The sequence below is a fragment of the Petromyzon marinus genome, chromosome 1 (genome assembly GCF_048934315.1).
Source record: "Petromyzon marinus isolate PM22_M1 ecotype Great Lakes invasive population chromosome 1, UKy_Petmar_22M1.pri1.0, whole genome shotgun sequence".
NCBI lineage: Eukaryota > Metazoa > Chordata > Hyperoartia > Petromyzontiformes > Petromyzontidae > Petromyzon > Petromyzon marinus.
This window is the reverse complement of record NC_133667.1, coordinates 34,988,742-35,008,420: the sequence shown is the minus strand read 5'-3', so window position 1 is coordinate 35,008,420 and position 19,679 is coordinate 34,988,742. Positions and strand designations below refer to the sequence as shown.

The following is a 19,679-nucleotide window of genomic DNA, read 5'->3' as shown; positions in this document are numbered from 1 at the left end:
AAGCCGACAGAAAAGCCGCGCATGACTCAGTAAACGTTCGTAGAAGCTGGGGAAACAAGCGGTGAGTCACGGCCCGAGGGGCTGACTAAATTTGGCACATCTCTCCTCTCGAAGCAGCGGAGAAAATGTCTGTTTTAACGTAGCTATGTAAATATGATAACACTGCCGTGATGTTTGACGGTGAGCACACTCGATCTATCTATCAAAACAGTTAATGCGCACCGATTGAAAACTGTACGTTGCAGGCAAATCGATAAGCTGCTTTTCATGACGAAATTCAGTTTTTCCCCAAAAGCAGCTCCTTCTCATATTCACCTCCTGTTTGATTTATCGTATTTTCGATCTCAATGTCATTGTTTTCATGGCGACGATCAAACCAGGTAGGCGCATTCCGCTGTGTTCTCAGCAAGCCATTAAAACCTCCGGAAGTGGCATTTATGGACGCGTGACCGAGTGCATTTCATCAACATCGTTTCGGGTCCACTTCCTTTCAGCGCCCACCCCCCACCTTAAAGGTTGCTCCTCACCAAGGACTCTGACCGAGCTGAACTCGGCGGCATGTGTCAAAACCGCGCCGGCGAGACATTGGGCAGCCCGGGGGGTCGGCAATCCACGCGACAACACCGCTCCTCAACCGCTCGCCTCTCAGCACGCACGCTTCTTCGAACGTCCACGGATCGCGAGTTCCTCCGACGGGGTGGTTATGGGGTCGGCGGCAAGAACCAACGATAGGCGTTCGACGGGTGACCTTTGAACTCTGCTAAATCTACCACCCCCCCCCCCCCGAACAACGCAGCCTAGAAAATTGCAGCCAGCGCTTAACGAACAAAAATATAAAAGCCAACAGAATGGCTCGGCACGCTTTTAAATAGAAACTAACAATGATGACGACGATAATAAAATAACGAAGAAGGAAACATCTCATCGCCCCCTCCTCACATGAAAAGGTTGCACTGAGCCACTGACAGCTCGCTCCTCCTCGCTCGGATTTGGGGGCTACTGGCGAACGCTCGGACTCACGGGCTACTGATGAACGCTCGGACTCAGGGCTACTCGTGAACGCTCAGACTCACGGGCTACTCGCGAACGCTCGGACTCCGGGCTACTGGCGAACGCTCGGACTCCGGGCTACTGACGAACACTCGGACTCACGGGCTACTCGTGAACGCTCGGACTCACGGGCTACTCGTGAACGCTCAGACTCACGGGCTACTCGCGAACGCTCGGACTCGCGGGCTACTCACGAACGCTCAGACTCGCGGGCTACTGGCGAACGCTCGGACTCACGGGCTACTGACGAACGCTCGGACTCACGGGCTACTCACGAACGCTCAGACTCACGGGCTACTGACGAACGCTGGGACTCACGGGCTACTGACGAACGCTCGGACTCGCGGGCTACTGGCGAACGCTCGGATTTGCGGGCTACTGACGAACGCTGGGACTCACGGATGAATGGTGAGTGGGTGGGTGGATTGGTGGGTCGGTGGTTGTGTGCCTTATTGGTGGTTGTGCGAGTTGATGGTTGCCTAGCTGTATGGTTGACTGATTGATTTGTTGATGCAGTGGAGGATTGATCAGTTGGTGGGTGGTTAGGTGGTTGATGGGCAGGTTGTTAGTTGGTAGGTTGGTGATTGATCAATGTGGTGGCTGAGTGGGTAGCTGGTTGATTTATTGGTAGACGTGGGGGTTGTGGCAGGAGTGCGGGAGGGCACCTGTCATCAAACACCTCCCCATCCTCGCTGGGGGGGCGGCCCGGACTCGCGGGAGCCAGGTCCAGCAGAGGAATCTCCGTGGCGACGCGAGTGTCGTTGCCCTTCCTCTCGCTGTCGTCCTCCACCAGCCGGGAGATGGTGTCCAGCTCCATGACTGCGTTGGTCAGCCCGCTGGGCAACCTGGGGTCAAAGGGCAGCAGAGGAGGCAGGATTGTCCGGACGAGGGGATAGTCAAGGGTAAAGACGGTCACTGCAGCACGCGCTTTCGGACGCGCTTCTGCGGCCGTCTGGAACGCTTCTTCCTTCCGATATTAGGAAGACACTGGAACTATGCCACTTTTAAATCATCATCATCTCGATTGAAAACGCAGTTTTATAGAACTGTTTTTTTGTGTGTTAGTTTTGTTGTTCTTCTCCCGGACCTCCGATTAGCACGGTTGACTATGTACGGTGGAAAATAAATTCAGCGCACACACGTGTGCAAGGGGTGACGCGACGAAGTTGGCTTGGGCCCCGGTGCAAGGAATTAAATTGGGGAGGCCAGTCCAATTCCTGCCCCAACCCCCCCCCCCCCCCCCCGAACCTTCATAGCCAGCGACAGGGCCCCCAGATGCAGTTGCACCGCCTGCACACTCGATGCATCAGCTGTGCACAGTGAACGACGGGAACGGAACGGTGGCGTGGGAGCCGGGGAGACGTCGTTGGCACCCCCGATCGCCCCCCGTGCTCTCGTTACGTTTTTGCAGCAATTTCCACAAAGATGCGCGTCGCTTTCGCCGCTGATTCAATTAGGCGCGTTATTTTTTTGCATTTAATACCTGAATCTTCTCGCCGCAGTCAAACATTGATTTAATTTAGCCTCCCGTTAACTGCACGTATTAATCAATGCGAACGAGACAGTGCGTAATTAGTACTGTATGGTGATAATAATAATTAGTAATAATAATAACCACAACGGCGCACGAGCACGAAGCGTGAAATTAATTTCGTGTGCTCAAAAACCCGACAGCATCCCAAAAAATTAACCGAATGGATATCTTTCCCCCACCCACCCACAGACACCCCCTCTACCCCCCCCCCCCCAACTAATAACACGTACATAAATTAACACACGACCATCAACGGAGGAGCCGAGAGGGACAGGGGCTGGCGGCGACGCGGGGGGAAGATTGCGCCCCGTTACTTAATGGCGGAGCGCCGCACTCCCTAAGCCTTTCATTGAACAGCCCAGTGAACAAAGCTATCCGGGAGAAGTCACACGTGGCGAGTTAAATGGATCTCTTGGTGACCCCCCGGCCCATGCCTCAGCAGCTGTCGCATGTGCCCGCCACCACCGCCACCGCCGCGTATAGATATCTCATCCTCAACATTTCCAGCTTAACACCCACGGCGCTGTGTCCACTACCGAAACGCTGATCCACCAGCGCCACACACCGCTTCCCCGGCTCGCTCCGCTCCTCACCTCCGGTTTTTAGGCAAGGGGGGGGGGGGTGTGGAATCAATAACGCTCCCGCCTAGGGAATGCGGGAATAGGCGACCGTGGTCTAACGACCGAGACGAAGGCTCCCGGAGAGAGAGATTAAAGAACAGGTACCCCCCCCACCCCCCCCCCCCCAACGTCGTCACCACCACCACCGCCCCCCGGAGTGAGCCAATCGTGTTAACCCAGCAAAGCCAAATCCAAACGTAGTCCGTTTCTCTTTGTTCCCCGGGCTTCGTGACACGCGCACGTGGGGGGGCCCAAACGGCGGCGGCGAGAGCCACCGCGCCTCGTCTGCGCGCGTGATACACTTTGTCACAGAGCCACGGCGCGTGTTGACGTGCGTTGTACGCTACGTCACGGAGTTGTAGTGCGTTTGATGTACATTATACACTTCATGACGACATTAGCGGCTATAATATACACGATGCACCACGTTACGTTATGCCCGTGCATTTGAAATACATCAACTACGAAATTATTTTCCGCCGCATTTCGCATGCTACTCGTATATATTTACAGAACTGCGTTTTCAACGCACTGTACGTTAATCGCAGTGGCGCTCACCGACACAACCGAAATTCCGGCGTCACACCTCAACTGGTTGAGATTTTGTCTACCACCTTTTTGCGCATGCACCCACGCACCCACTCACGCATCCACCCACGCACCCACGCACCCACGCACTCACCCACGCACCCACCCACGCACCCACCCACGCACCCACCCACGCGTGCCAACGCGCCGTTTTAATTTGAACCGGCGCATCCCATTGTGCCATTTCACCCTCGCCGGTGTGCACACCGGGCACCTACCGCCCAACATCAACCACTGCAACCACGAGCAAACGGGACAACAACCACAGCAGCAACGACAACAACAACGAAAGCAACAACAACGACGACAACAACGAAAGCAACAACAACAACGACAGCAACAACAATGATAATAACAACCACAACAACAACGGCAATAACAACGACAACAACAACGACAACAACGATAACAACCACAACAAACACAACAACGAAAGCAATGACAACAACGACAAAAATACCACAAGAACAACAACGACAACAACAACAACAACCAAAACAACCGAACATTTAGAAATTCCTCTCCGCTCAGCCCTCTCCCGCTGTCGCCCCACCAACAGTTTCGCGCGGCTGCCCGTCACCGTTTTGTGTGTGCGCCGATCACCCTGCACTGCCGCACCATCGCAAGGCCCCATTACCCGGGCCATGTGGCCTCGCAATTGACCCCTGGACGCGCGCGCGGCACCTCCAATTTTTTCCCGAGCTCGACTGCCGCCCCATTACGTGATTAAGAGTGCGCTGGGCCTCTCTCCCCGAGGATAAAAAAAAAACGCTTGGGGGTTTGTGCGCGGAGACATTGATTAAATCCCCGTGCAATGTGCGTAGATACACGTGCACACATACATAACATATACATAATATATACACGAACTCAACACATTCGTTGATAACACTGATTGGTCGTATAATGAAGAAATATATTTATATAGTAGGTGACTGAATCAGAATCTTTATTCATCCTGGAGAAATCCGATGAGCCACGATGCTCTTTTTCACAGAGCAAAAGTTACAACGACGACGTTTCGGGCAATGGCCATATTTAATGGCCCTTCTTCTTCTTCGCAGCTAGTGAGCGATGTGCGATGAAGAAGCGCCATTGCCCGGACAAGTCATCGATTATATATATATATTTTCCATTTTAAGGCCAGGCGGTGTTATCTGACGAGTTGCGTTCAGGTTCTTTGTTGCCTGCACGCCACTGCCAACGCAGCAGAACAGCAGCAGCAGCAAATGATTTGTCCCCGTGTAGCCCGCTGGCCAATGGAACGCTCTTCCACGAGATATCAGGGATCTCTCCGAGTCTGTGGACATTAATAAAAAGAAATGCGTCTTAAAACCAATGTTTACGCTTCCGCTTATTAAACTTTGAGTTAATTCAGGGAATGGATTATAATATCGTTATGTTTTATGCTGAATGTCTGATGCTACTGCTGCCGTGTCCCGTACAGCGCTTTGAGATCCTTGATGAAAAGCGCTAAAATCAATGGAAGTATTATTCACAATACAGGGTTTTTTTGGGTTAGATCGCATAAATATATGAATGTGTCGTTAAACCCGCCACCACCCGACACAACCAATTAGTAACCTGACGTGTACGTACGTGACAAACCTTACTAATTGGCTGTGTCGGGTGGTGGTGGGTTTAACGACACATGATATTGGTCGCAGAAGCCTACGTGTTAAACGGAATTATTATTATTTCTGAATCAGCGAGGAGCGGCAGACAAGAAATGGAACGCATCGGAGAGGAAGGTGGAGCACAGCGGTGGTCGGCAGAGACCATTGCAGGAAAGAAGATGCATTGTTGTACTCCACTATTACGCTCCCGCTTCTCTGCTCCCCACCTTCACCAGCTCGCAACGACCGCCGCGGTGAAGTGTGGTCAAATCACAACCCGCGACGCCACACGGCATGGATGAACGCTCATCCAGCAGCGGATTGACAAAGCGCCGCGCATGCACACATTACCATTACCGTAATCATTCACTACGCACGTGTAAACTACGCTGACAGTAACATACACGTGCAAATTTGAAGCGTCACAGCAACGAGACGCACCACGAGCTCACGATGATGATGATTATGATTTGACGAGCCTGACTTTGCGCGCCATTCCTCATTCACGATCAGCACGTGGCAGCTGATTGTGCACGGCCCCTTCGCTCCGATTGTTTACCGCAAACCGGCGCCATTTGTGCGGTCAGATATTTGCAAAAATTACCCCTCTTAAGCGCCACCGCTTTACGACTGTAAATCACCACAATTTGACTCCATTACCGTGCTCAGTGCACGACGAAGAAAATGCGGCTTCCTGCATTAAACTAATTGCATTATGGCCACTCTGGCTGTGAAAAGACCCATAACATCCCACCAAGGACCTATACAAGAGGGCGTCCGGAATATATTACGTTTTACAACCAATCTGTGTCGTCACAGCAAGTAACCCTTATGAGAAAAACACACACATTATAAATGAGCTATGCGCGGTATTTATAAATTAAGAGGCGAATGTGAGCTTTTGTGGAGGGGGGGGGGGGGGTGGGTGAGGTGGGGGGTTGGGGAAAGGAGCCCACGCCAAGATTGCGGGAATTTCCAAACGTTCGTGCAGAAAGGCCGTTGATATTTCGATATTTAAAGAGGCGGTGACAATAAGCGGCAATCTTGGTGGCCGGGAGCCGTCGGCAGCCCTGACTCGGGGTGGGGTGATGTGAAAGGCCGGGGCCAGAGAGAGATAGACTGTCCGGTTGAAAATAATCTGGCCAGACTGTGGGATTGTATCAACCAAAGGAGAAATAGTGTTTCTCGTGGCCGAAATTGAATCAGGTGGAATTGGAGCGCGGACGCTCTCTATGGCGGCGGTGGTGCCCGAGCAGATCGGCTGAAAAGGCGCGCCGCAGATGACCCACTCCGGATTTGTTACCCGAACGGGGGGTGGGCGGGGTGGGGGGGGCGGAGCGGAGCGGCGGCGTTAAACAGCGGGGGGAGAAGAGGCCGAGGGCCTGGCACACGAGCACGGCTCTCGCGGCACTCGCCATGGTTAGGATGGAAAAAAAATATTCCAAAAGCGTTTAAATATATTTCAAAAAAGATTGCAACGCGTTGCAGCACTCTCGACCGGATAGCGTCTTAACGGGAGCGACTGTCGCAGCGCCTTACCGATGGCACGGGAAGGGGGCACGCGCCTGCCATCTACGCTTACATCACGCGGCCACGCCGAGTTTTGCCGGCGTCGCGGTAATTGCCAGTGTTGCGGTCCAAGTTCCTACCCCTCCGCCCCCTGCCCGTTTGTGGCAAATGCATTGGGCTTGTATTTCATAGCGTCGACGGCTCCAGAAATGGCCACTGAAATTGACCGAGTGATTAAACATTTCTTCCCCGAGCCGCCACTAACACCCCCTCTCCAAGCTTCAAACCCATAAAATTAACTCATTCGCTGCGGGCGCTTTGTCCGCACGAGCTGAAAATACCCCGGTCCAAATCACCGGGCCCACAAAGGGGCGTCCGGACGCGCTGCCAATGCCCGATTCGCGATTCCCGGACTCTCGCGATTCGCGCTCGTAGGCGACGCGCGGCTCGGCGCGGCACTCACAAAGGGCTGCTCATTCCGGCGAGCGGAGAGATGAGATGCCAAGTGCCCTCCACCCTGAATCTTAGCTCAGTTTGAGCTGGTCCCGGGGGCTACGCGGAATCGGCGGTGATGGACACGGCGACGGCGCTCGTGGGCGCGCACATCCACGTGACACGAGCTGGCCCCCTCGCTCACTCGCTTGCCTGCGCACACGGACGGATGGAAGGACGAGAGGGTGGACACACGCACACGCCGCACAGCGACGTCACTGTCAAGGTGGTGTCTGTAGTTCGGCGGTGACACCTGGGAGAGAGTCAGCGTGCCTGGACACAACTCACGCATATCGAGGAGACGACATTCAAAGCCACGCAACGGACAGATTGAATAATCCCTAGGTGAATAATTCATCGCAGAGCTTTAGTTGTGTTTCGTTGTGTTTAGTTTGTTGTCCTTCCCCCGCACCTCCGATTAGCACGGTGGGCTACGTACGGTGCAAAAGAAGTCCAACATAAGTAGAGAGCTTCCCTCTGTGGTGTGGTCATGTCAGAACAATGCTACCAAACAGGAATCCAGCAAAACTTGATGCCAATGTTGGTGGAAGGTAACAGAGGCAGATGACGACTGAGAATGAAAACGCATTTCTTTACAACAGCTTTTTGTATTTAGTTTGTTGTCCTTCCCCCGCACCTCCGATTAGCGTACTGTGCACAAGAAGTTCAACGTACGTACATAGATACGAAAAAAAGATAGACTGCTGGAGTGGTGGAGACGTGGGCTCTAAAGTGGAGGATTTCCACGGGAACATCAGCAACAGATGGGGGTATGATCGCTACCAGTGGAGGACAGGAGCTGCTGTCAGAAGTTTGTGGACCCAGTTCATGTGACCTCCATCACCCATTTTATACATATATTTTACGTAATTTCATTTTAGAATTATCATTCACAGAACCCAACTCAATTTTGAACACTCAGTGTATAATTTTCACAAATTCGCCCTCATTAAGACATTTTGCTTTTAAAACCATTACACGGCAGTGTTTAACCTTCCTTTAGAGCGTTCCTAGGTGGCACAATAAAAAAAAAAGACAGCGGAGCCACATGGCACTCGTTTAAATGGAAATTCACATGGAATACAGGCGTAAGACACACGCAGCTTTGACATCCGTTTTTATCCCGGGAGAACAGAATAGCTAATAATAATACTCTTTAAGGTGTCCACGGAAAGCTTCACTGAGTCACAAGACTGTTTTTTTTTTCCAAGAGGGTCTTGCATTTGCACGTCTGGTTAGTTACATTCATGAGCGATTGAGCACGTGGGAGGACAGCTGGGTACCCGGAGAAATCCACGCACACAAGGAAGAGTGCAGTACTCAGACCTGCACACGGATACATTTAATACACAGATTCGATCCAATTAATTGTCCCTGGAAAAGAGCTTTGTAGCTCATCGGATTCCTCCAGTATAAATAATCTGGGTCTGAATCATCTGTATATCAAACCCACGTGCCATGCTGCCATCTACTGGTCACCTCGGAGCCCCAAACCACGATTGCGGCCATGCAACCCAAACTATAGACCACGTAGTAAACCCATAGAGACAGCACAGAGACTCAGAAACACATAGAGACCCATAGATATGCATTAAAGACAAGGCACAGTGCGATTGTTTCCATACAATCAAGACTACGGACCATAACAGTGAACCACTGTAGTCTACGCTCCTTCAACGGGTGAGGAGGTACAGCAAAACGACACGAACTCTCTCCCGTAGCCCTCTCGTTGTGGCTAGCAGACCTCGACATTGGCACTTAGCTCCTGAACCACACCGCCGTGTGACGCAACAACAGCTCCGAACTTGTACGGCTATCCCAAGTACTCACCAGGCTCAAAACAAACTGCGGCTCAGCTTCCGAGAGGCGAAATCCGGCGCACTCGGGGTTAGACGATTCGCTCCCAGCCTCGGAGAGTGTCCGTGGCGGGGGGGGGGAAGGGCTCTCTCACCGCGCATCGGGCAGCGTCTGTAGATGCGGTGGGCAACGTGGAGCGCACTGGAGGTCACTCGAAGTTCGTCGTCTGGCCACTAAGCTGCGTACGCCGTTTCGTGGCTCAGACGCCTTTACCGAATGCCGCCGTCATTCATAGCCGCATCGGGGCACCTTCCGACAAATATCGCCTCCAAATGCCCGGTTAGGCAGAGTAAATTGAACTTTTCAAACGCCGCTCGCTTTAGCCAAGGAGAACGCGAGATTGTCGTGAGCGGTTTGACTTCACGTCGTGCCATCGGAAATAAAAGCACGGGGTTTGAGCCTCCCCTCCACCCCTCCCCTCCACCCCTCCAGCACTCCCCTCCATCTCTCCTGCTCATTTGCCACCCTGTCAAGATTTTTGAGATCCATGCCTGTGACAGGATCGACATGAATGTGGCCGATATTGCCAGATCTTAAGAAGCAAAGCAGGATTGAGCCTGGGCGAGTGCATTATGGTACTTGGATTGGAGGCTGCTTGAGAATGCCAGGTTGTGTAAGCTTGGGATTTGACCTGGCCAGAAAATGCCTGCGTAGCTATGGATTATTGGATCCGTCTGTGCAGATCACTGAGTGTTGTCCCCGAGTGCGTGAGTCTTTCTCCAGGCACTCCGTGTTTCCTGCCACTCGTTAATGGAATTGGCCAAACGTCCACATTTTTCAGGTGCCCGCTCTGAATAATATTCTTGAGACTCAGTTTACGCTTTCCGAGGGACGGCCAATAAATACAAACAATAATACAAGTTTCAATTCATAAAGTAGTATAAAGCAATCGTAAATGAAATGTAACAAAAAAAATTACATTCGGGTGTGCGTCAGGCCAGGGAGACGCAGTCGGGAGGAGAGAGAAAGAGTCACACGGCGGACACACCACGGCAACTGGAGCCCAGCACCACCACCACCAACAACAACAACGACCACAACAACGAGCCCTCGGGACAACCAGGTCAGCCAGGGTAGCAACCAACGAGTCCCCTGACAACCTTTAGGGCCCCTTTTACCAAATGAGTCCCGTGGCGCGATCGTTATAACACCGTCTGTTGTATCCTTCCGCACGCGGCACGCGTATCCGGGGAGTTTCAAATGGCACTGAATTGAGAAAGGTCCGGGCCCCTACAAATCATGGCACATTCAGATCACCCGCCCGTCAACGCGATGTAATTATTCGCGGATTGATCTATCCACTGTTGGACGGGGGGAAATTAGGGGCATTTAATTTGGTGTTTGGTCGCTCAATGTCAGTCTCTCCCAGTTCCTCTGCTGCTGCTGCTGCCCTGTCTTCTCTGAGTTGATTGATTTAACTGAGTATAGCCCTTAGTCCATGCGCCGCTTGGATGAAGGCTGCCCCCGTGCCGTGAAAGTCATGGGTTTGCTGCTTAACCATACTTCGCCATGCTTCGTAGAAGGGAGGCGCACGTCTGGCTTAGATGGTTAACCACTCGTCACTCACGTCAGCTGTGGCTCAAAATAAAACAGAGTGCAGTCCATCGCGCGGTGCGCTAACCACTGCGTCACCGCTCCGCCATCACCACGTAATAACTCGTAATTGGCTTTGGAGGGAGCAGATGGCGTGCTTTGCAAAACACACTCATCTGCACCTCGTCCTGTGTGTGAAGGGTTTTTTTAATTACTATTATGTATTTATTTTCGCTGCAGATCGACACCGCGCGTTGTTGTTTTTTACTCATTGGGGACACGACGGCCCCCCCCCACGTCCCAGCCCCCCCCCGTCCCTGCCCCCCCGAGCCTCTGCTCCCCCCCCCTTACAGCGCGGTCCCCGGCACGCGGAATGGAATGTGAAGAGTCGCTCTCCAAGCGGGGATGTTGATTGCGGAGATGACGGATTGTTTCAGATGTTCTGCGAGAAAGGAAATCCTCTGACTATTCTGTTTCATCAGCCTCCCCAGCCCTGCGTGTAGGGCCCCTCCCCTTCCCCCGGCTTTTCCGAAACGCTCTTTTCGAACCGAATGATCGCCGCGTCTCTCGCTGTCTGTTCCTCGAGCCGAGGGAGAGAGAGGCGCGCGGAGGGGGGGGGGGGAGAGTCCGGTCTCTGAAGTGTTCGAAGTTGGCGAAGAAGGACAGAGAGGAAGAAGAAAGGGCGACGATTCACGTTTTTATGCAGGATTTTCAGCGGTGCCGTGGCGCGCGTTCAAAAGGAAGCCAATCACCACCACAACCACCACCACCAAACACCAACACTATCAAAATCAACCACCAATATCACAACCACCACCAACTACCACAATCACCACCACCACCACCAACCACCAACACTGTCACAATCAACCACCAATACTGTCACAATCAACCACCAATATCACAACCACCACCAACTACCACAATCACCACCACCAAACACCAACACTATCACAATCAACCACCAATATCACAACCACCACCAACTACCACAATCACCACCACCAACCACCACCACCAACCACCAACACTATCACAATCAACCACCAATATCACAACCACCACCAACTACCACAATCACCACCATCACAACCACCACCAACCACCAACACTATCACAATCAACCACCAATATCACAACCACCACCAACTACCACAATCACCACCACCACCACCAACCACCAACACTATCACAATCAACCACCAATATCACAACCACCACCAACTACCACAATCACCACCACCACAACCACCACCAACCACCAACACTGTCACAATCAACCACCAATATCACAACCACCACCAACTACCACAATCACCACCACCAACCACCACCACCAACCACCAACACTATCACAATCAACCACCAATATCACAACCACCACCAACTACCACAATCACCACCACCACCAACCACCAACACTGTCACAATCAACCACCAATATCACAACCACCACCAACTACCACAATCACCACCACCACAACCACCACCAACCACCAACACTGTCACAATCAACCACCAATATCACAACCACCACCAACCAACACAATCACCACCACCAACCACCACCACCAACCACCAACACTATCACAATCAACCACCAATATCACAACCACCACCAACTACCACAATCACCACCACCACAACCACCACCACCAACCACCAACACTGTCACAATCAACCACCAATATCACAACCACCACCAACTACCACAATCACCACCACAACCACCACCAACCACCAACACTGTCACAATCAACCACCAATATCACAACCACCACCAACTACCACAATCACCACCACCACCACCAAACACCAACACTATCACAATCAACCACCAATATCACAACCACCACCAACTACCACAATCACCACCACCAACCACCATCATCGCGGTGACTTTGCGCTCGTTAGTGTTCATATTTTAAATTGAGATTTTATTTTTGTTTTACCCGAGACCACCAAAGACTGCGGCGACGTGGAGGTGTTCACTAAAGAGGCACAAACCCGCGACGGCTGCCACGAGACGTACGGCCATCGCCGTGGCCACGCTGCCAGTGATCTAACGTGGCCACCTCCAGCGTACATCGGGCGAAAATGTCGTTCCAAGTACGAGGTGGGGGCTGTGGTTCATGACGGCAGTAAAATTACCGCGCAGGTGAGGGCAGGCGTGTTCTCTCGTTAGGGCAAATTATCCAAGACGAGACGTGAAGGCGTAAAACACGGAGCGCGCTACATCCTCCCGGGCCTCGCGGAAAGGTAACGCCTCCTCATCCTCCTCATCCTCCTCATTCTCCTCCTCATTCTCCTCCTCATCCTCCTCCTCATCCTCCTTATCCTCCTCCTCATCATCCTCCTCATCCTCCTCCTCATCCTCCTCCTCATCCTCCTCATCCTCCTCCTCATCCTCTTTCTCATCATCCTCCTCATCCTCCTCATCATCCTCCTCCTCTTCCTCATCCTCCTCCTCATCCTCTTTATCATCATCATCCTCCTCATCATCCTCCTCCTCATCATCATCCTCCTCATCCTCCTCCTCATTCTCCTCCTCATTCTCCTCCTCATTCTCCTCCTCATCCTCCTCATCCTCCTCCTCATCATCCTCCTCATCCTCCTCCTCATCCTCGTCCTCATCATCCTCCTCATCCTCCTCCTCGTCCTCATCCTCCTCCTCATTCTCCTCCTCATCCTCTTCCTCATCATCCTCCCCATCATCATCCTCCTCCTCATCCTCCTCATTCTCCTCCTCATCCTCTTTCTCATCATCCTCCCCATCATCCTCCTCCTCATCCTCCTCCTCATCCTCCTCCTCATCATCTTCCTCCTCATTCTCCTCCTCATTCTCCTCCTCATCCTCCTCATCCTCCTCATTCTCGTCCTCATCATCCTCCTCCTCATCCTCCTCCTCATCCTCCTCCTCATCCTCCTCCTCCTCATCCTCCTCTTCCTCCTTCTCATCCTCCTCCTCATTCTCCTCCTCAGCCTCTTTCTCATCATCCTCCTCATCTTCTTTCTCATCATCTTCCTCCTCATACTCCTCATCCTCGTCCTCATCATCCTCCTCCTCATCCTCGTCCTCATCATCCTCCTCCTCATCCTCCTCATGCTCCTCCGCCGCCGGGGGCCATTGCAGGAGAGCGGCGCGATTGCTCAAAATGGGCTCGGTGTGAAGGTTGCTTTTTGTTGGTGGTGGCGTCGGTGGTGGTGGCGTCGGTGGTGGTGGTGGTGGTGAAAAGAAAACAGAGGCAACAAACGACGATGACGAGGAGGAGGAGGAGGCTAAGCCTCGCGCGAGCGATTAAGCGGTGTAATCCCGTGTCGCTCAAAGCCCAGTGGCTCGGCTGGCCGGAGGGGGTGACCGGGCAACCTGCGACAGGGGTGATGCTGCCACGGCAGCAGTGGCAACGCGGCGGCTTTACCCTCGCCAGCAACGTCCCACGAGTTGCTGCTACGGGCGGGGTTGCCCTGGGTCGCCGTGGGATCTTTGTGCAACGTTGAACGACGTTGATCCGCCGCGTCACCCGGAGTGCATCCGATCACCCCCCCCCCTGCCCCCATCAGATATTAGGAAGCGAAGTTGGGTTGGGAGGGGGGTAGTCAGTTATTGGGTGACCACGCACGTGTAAAGCCACGTGGTCATGTGGCTGCTGCTACTGCTGCTGGGCTACAGCAGAGGGCAGTGCGGCAGTATTCGCGGCTGTGCTGTACTTCTATGCTCCCACATCTGTGCCCCCTGACATCACCGTAATAGTCAAGTGTGGTAAATTAACTCCCACAACCCGCACAATATTTACAGAATCTTTAATTTTTTGGTCCTGCTTTTCGTTTCCGGGTCTTGGGCAATAATAATCTTTGAGATCAACGTGGCGAGTTCTTCGACGGGGGATGCGTCCTTAAACAGCAACGCAACTTCATGCCGAAGTTTCAGCCGTATTGGCTCATCTTCTGGAGAGTTATCGTGTCACTTCCAAACTGGGGACCGACGGGCCAGACGGAACTGACTCCTAAAAGGCTCTCCACCTCAGTCGGTAAAGAGAGGAAGACCTCACAGAGAACGGTTCCGCGACGACAACGACGTGAGAGATAGGTGCCAGAGAGACGTGGCCCACCGCTTGAGCCATGTCGGCACAAAATAGAGAGGAAAGTGGAAACAAATGCTGAAGTGTCCAGTGGACACCTACGGGCTTATCTGCCCATGGATCGCGATGCCGATCGATGATGACGATGACGATAACGACATCAGTCGGCGAGCCTCGATTAAGAACGAAAAACAACGCAGAACGAGGAACGGCCACTCAGGCGGGACGAGGTGCGTGTTGTTGTGCAGAGAAAGGGGAGCTCGCGGTGCCGTTATCACCGTCCCCACGTCCCACAGCAGCGCGCGAGTCGCGGGTGAGCGCGAGGATTTGGCCGTGGGTACGGACGCTCGACCGCCATCCCCGCTGTGAATTCTTTGAATGTTTTATGAGAATCAGGCGTGCGGCGAGAGCCTTTTTTGTTGCTGTTGCGGAGTTTAATGTGGATTCTCTTTTTTATTTCTGAAATCACAGAAATTCCAAAGGCTTGTGCGTCGTTTTTCTCATTAAAGATATAGTGAATCACTCACTATATATATACTCGAGCTGAAATAGAACGCCCCAAATATGCATTTGACAAGTCCTCCTTGATGTGCTTTGAGGTTTTACCCCTTGGGTATCCAGTGGCGTCACACTGACGCCAACAATCGTCACGCGGCTTTATTCAGAACAAACATCACGGCCTTCGGAACAGCCGCATATTATTAGAGTGTCATTAAAATTAAGAACTTGCAGCACCCCCCTCCACCTCTCCGCCCCCGTCCTCCCCCCCGTCAATCCACTGCTGGACGAAGGCCGCTCAAAGCCCCTCGTTTGTCATTCGTGGTGGTCGTTTGACCATCCTTGAACCGCTTTGGTCAGTGAAGGGTGGTGGGTCGAAAGCCGAGGACTGACTCAGATATCGCTCGCCACCGACGTCATCCGCATCCGGGGATTGAACCCGGGTGGCCTGGGTTCAAAGTCCCGGGGCGCCGCGCGCTAACCGCTGCGCCACCGCTCCGCTCGCAGCGCGTAGGACGCGCGCAGCCGCAATTAGAGCACCACACCCGATTTGCGTCTCAAGTGCAGAGCCAATTGTGAACACGTGACATCCGCAATCGCCGCAGCCCCCCTCCACCCACTCATGGAAAACCAAATTCTAGCCACCGCCATCCCGTCGGCCAATACACCCTGTGGAAGCGGTAAAAGGCGCGGCGCTGCATTTGCTCGCTCACGCCACTGCTGGCGGAAGCAACGCCGCTGGAAGGAGCTCCTCTTAAGGGTACATTGGTCTACTCTTCCACAGTAGCCAGACATCATGTGAGAGGTGGGCATACCCACACTTTACCCCACCACACACGAACTGCCGATCAACTGCGGTGTACAGCACTCTACACTGCTCGGTGGAGAGAGCTGGGGGGCGAGAGGAGCGAGGGGGCGAGGGGGACTAGAGGCAATTAACGAAACCTGCGACGTTGTTTCAGCTGCCACGACTGGAAATCAGAGTGGTGGCCGCTGGTTTTCAGGTCTGAGGTGCTCATCATTATACCGCGGCAGCATCCCATAAATCCTATGACCTCTCCTAAAATAAAATTTTTTTTGTAAAAGTCGAGTGTTGACTACCCCAGTACAGAGAGGTTAATTCCATCAAGGGCATGAAAAGTGAAACAAATTGAGAGATATGCTTTAAGCTGAGCACATTGTCGGAGATATTATCAGAGATACTGCGCCGAGGACGATTGATGATTTGGCATGGGGAGATGATGAGCTAGCAGTGAGTAGGAATGGGCTGATGCTGGTGATTCTACCACTGGAATAACTGACATCGTCACGATGTGCTGTGACGATAGCACGGGACCAGATTTTTTTTCTTATCAACAACAGATATAACTTTGCTGCCAGTAATATCCGAGACAAACAGTGGGTTGTGCCTTTCATTACCCCACATAAACAAACTTAATCATGCATTTCGAACAGTTTACTCAAACGCGAGAGTGTAAAATCAGCTGGTTGTAGGTTTCATCGCGGGCGGCTGAATTGTTCATTTGAATCCAGAATCTCGGCGATGCCAGCTCAGTGATCTAACCGCAGAACCGTCCAGTCACCACCTTCATCATCATCATCTCCATATATATAAAAGGCAAAGTTGTGATCATGTGTCTGTTCAAAATGTTTAGCGTACTTCCCGACATGCAACAAACTTGAAATTTGCCATGTGGGTACTTTCCAGACTGTACACCATGCAAAAATGATAAAAAAAAATACACTTTTGGGGGGGGGGGGAGCTTAATAATACATTTATTTTTTGCACGGCAGTGAGCTGTGACGTCAAATCTGTCATGTGACCCGCGCATGTGGAAGCGTAACGCATTGTAGTGTAGTGGTTAGCGCGCCGCGCTACGAACCCGGCGACCCGAGTTCAATTCCCACTCACGATTATTTGAACCGGTCTTGGGCCTCCCCTAGGTCGACGCAGCCTCAAACGAGTAACTGCTGTGGTGTGTCAACATCGCCACTGGGGAGACAAAGGCGGCAGGCCGTGGTGAATCCATGTCCCGGGCGAAGCCGGGTAGTCAAGCTAGCCATCAATAAGCCATTGTCTATCCACTGCTGGATGAAAGCTACCACCATACCGTTACCAAACGCTCACGGTCCATTGCTGCTGCTCCCATCCATCTGACCCCAGTAAGCCCCGAACTGATTCCCAATCGCTCCATCTCCGCGGTGGCTGTAAAATTGTGGGACGGGGTTCCCGCACACGGCACCTCGTCACGTGGTTTTTCTTTCGTAGTGACACGAGGTCTGAATGCAAAGAACCGCTCCTCGTGTCCAAGTCAAAACGTCCAAGTGATGGCCTGCTCAGATGAGCGCCGGGGCATTGGCGCTCAACACCTCCCGTTTTACAGCCCCCGAGCTGGTGGTGGAAATTCCACATTCCTATGACGGGGGCGAGATAAACCCGAGGACAAATCACTCTTGATTTTCCCTCAAAGTGGTATCTATTTAATCGGCCTTCGACGGTTCTCGAGCAGTGAACACCGCAGGCTCGCATGGCAAGGAGCCGGAGTCATCCGCCGGCCCCCCTGGGTCGAATTGACGAGGCCTACGCGCGTGCGTGTGTGCGCGTGCGTTGTGTACACGACGTTATCACTGCATTGTTGTTGTTGTTCTTCTTGTCTGGAGGACACAGCCGCACTGATGGCGTGGTGGGGCGCCGAGACATCTCGTATGAGAACGGCGCGAGGGGACCGGCAGCGGCCTGAAAGCCGCTTTCACTTCCCACTTTGTTCGTTGCGCGAGACTCCTCTGTCTGCCTCTGTCTCTCTCTGTCTCCCTCTCTGTCTCCCTATGTCTCCCTCTCTGTCTCCCTATGTCTCCCTCTCTGTCTCCCTATGTCTCCCTCTGTCTCTCTCTGTCTCCCTCTGTCTCCATCTGTCTCCCTCTATCTCTCTCTGTCTCCCTCTCTGTCTCCCTCTCTGTCTCCCTCTGTCTCTCTGTCTCCCTCTGTCTCCCTATGTCTCCCTCTGTCTCCCTCTGTCTCCCTCTGTCTCCCTCTGTCTCTCTCTGTCTCCCTATCTGTCTCCCTCTGTCTCCCTCTGTCTCCCTGTCTGTCTCCCTCTGTCTCTCTCTGTCTCCCTCTGTCTCCCTCTGTCTCCCACTGTATCTCTCTGTCTCCCTCTGTCTCTCTCTGTCTCCCTCTGTCTCTCTCTGTCTCCCTCTCTCTCCCTCTGTAACCCCCTGTCTCCCTTTGTCTCTCTCTGTCTCCCTCTGTCTCTCTCTGTCTCCCTCTCTCTCCCTCTGTCTCCCCCTGTCTCTCTTTGTCTCTCTCTGTCTCCCTCTGTCTCCCTCTGTCTCCCTCCCTCTGTCTCCCTCTGTCTCTCTCTGTCTCTCGCTGTCTCCCTCTCTCTCCCTCCCTCTGTCTCCCTCTGTCTCTCTCTGTCTCCTTCTCTCTCTCCCTCTCTCTCCCTATGTCTCCCCCTGTCTCCCCCTGTCTCCCTCTGTCTCCCTCTGTCTCTCTCTGACTCCCTCTGTCTGCCTCTGTCTGCCTCTGTCTCCCTCTGTCTGCCTCTGTCTCCATCTCTCTCCCTCTGTCTCCCTCTCTCTCCCTCTGTCTCCCTCTGTCTCCCCCTGTCTCCCTCTGTCTCCCCCTGTCTCCCACTGTCTCCCTCTGTCTGCCTCTGTCTCCCTCTGTCTCCCTCTGTCTGCCTCTGTCTCCATCTCTCTCCCTCTGTCTCCCTCTCTCTCCCTCTGTCTCCCTGTGTCTCCCCCTGTCTCCCTCTGTCTCCCTCTCTCTCCCTCTGTCTCTCTCTGTCTGCCTCTCTATCTACCTCTGTCTGCCTCTCTGTCTCCCTCTGTCTGCCTCTCTGTCTCCCTCTGTCTCCCTCTCTCTCCCTCTTTTTCCCTCTCTCTCCCTCTGTCTCCCTCTGTCTCCCCCTGTCTCCCTCTTTCTCTCTCTCTGTCTCCCTCTCTGTCTCCCTCTGTGTCTCCCTCTGTTTCTCTTTTTCTCCCTCTGTCTTTCTCTGTCTCCCACTGTCTCCCTCTGTCTGCCTCTGTCTGCCTCTGTCTCCCTCTGTCTCTCTCTTTCTCCCGCTGTCTCCCTCTCTCTCCCTCTGTCTCCCCTTGTCTCTCTCTGTCTCCCTCTGTCTCTCTCTCTGTATCCATCTGTCTCTCTCTGTCTCCCTCTGTCTCTCTCTGTCTCCCTCTCTCTCCCTCTGTCTCCCCCTGTCTCCCTTTCTATCCCTCTGTCTCCCTCTGTCTCTCTCTGTCTCCCTCTGTCTCTCTCTCTGTCTCCCTCTCTCTCCCTCTGTCTCCCCCTGTCTCCCTT

General features: G+C 53.1%; 1 protein-coding gene across 3 annotated transcripts in view; it reads right to left on the bottom strand.

Moving 5' to 3' along the window:
* The window catches only part of TMEM266 (transmembrane protein 266), a 255,880-nt gene that overhangs the window by 174,075 nt on the left and 62,126 nt on the right, over window positions 1-19,679 (bottom strand). Inside the window, exons 2-3 of one of the 3 annotated variants that reach the window (XM_032950703.2) lie at window positions 7,381-7,562; window positions 1,716-1,895 (exon numbers count right to left, since the gene is read on the bottom strand). In XM_032950703.2, the coding sequence (XP_032806594.2) occupies window positions 1,716-1,895; window positions 7,381-7,394 (194 nt within the window). In that variant the 5' untranslated portion in view covers window positions 7,395-7,562. Of the gene's footprint in view, window positions 1-1,715; window positions 1,896-7,380; window positions 7,563-19,679 lie in introns of those variants that run through there. The other 2 variants (XM_032950713.2, XM_032950732.2) reach the window with 2 other exon arrangements.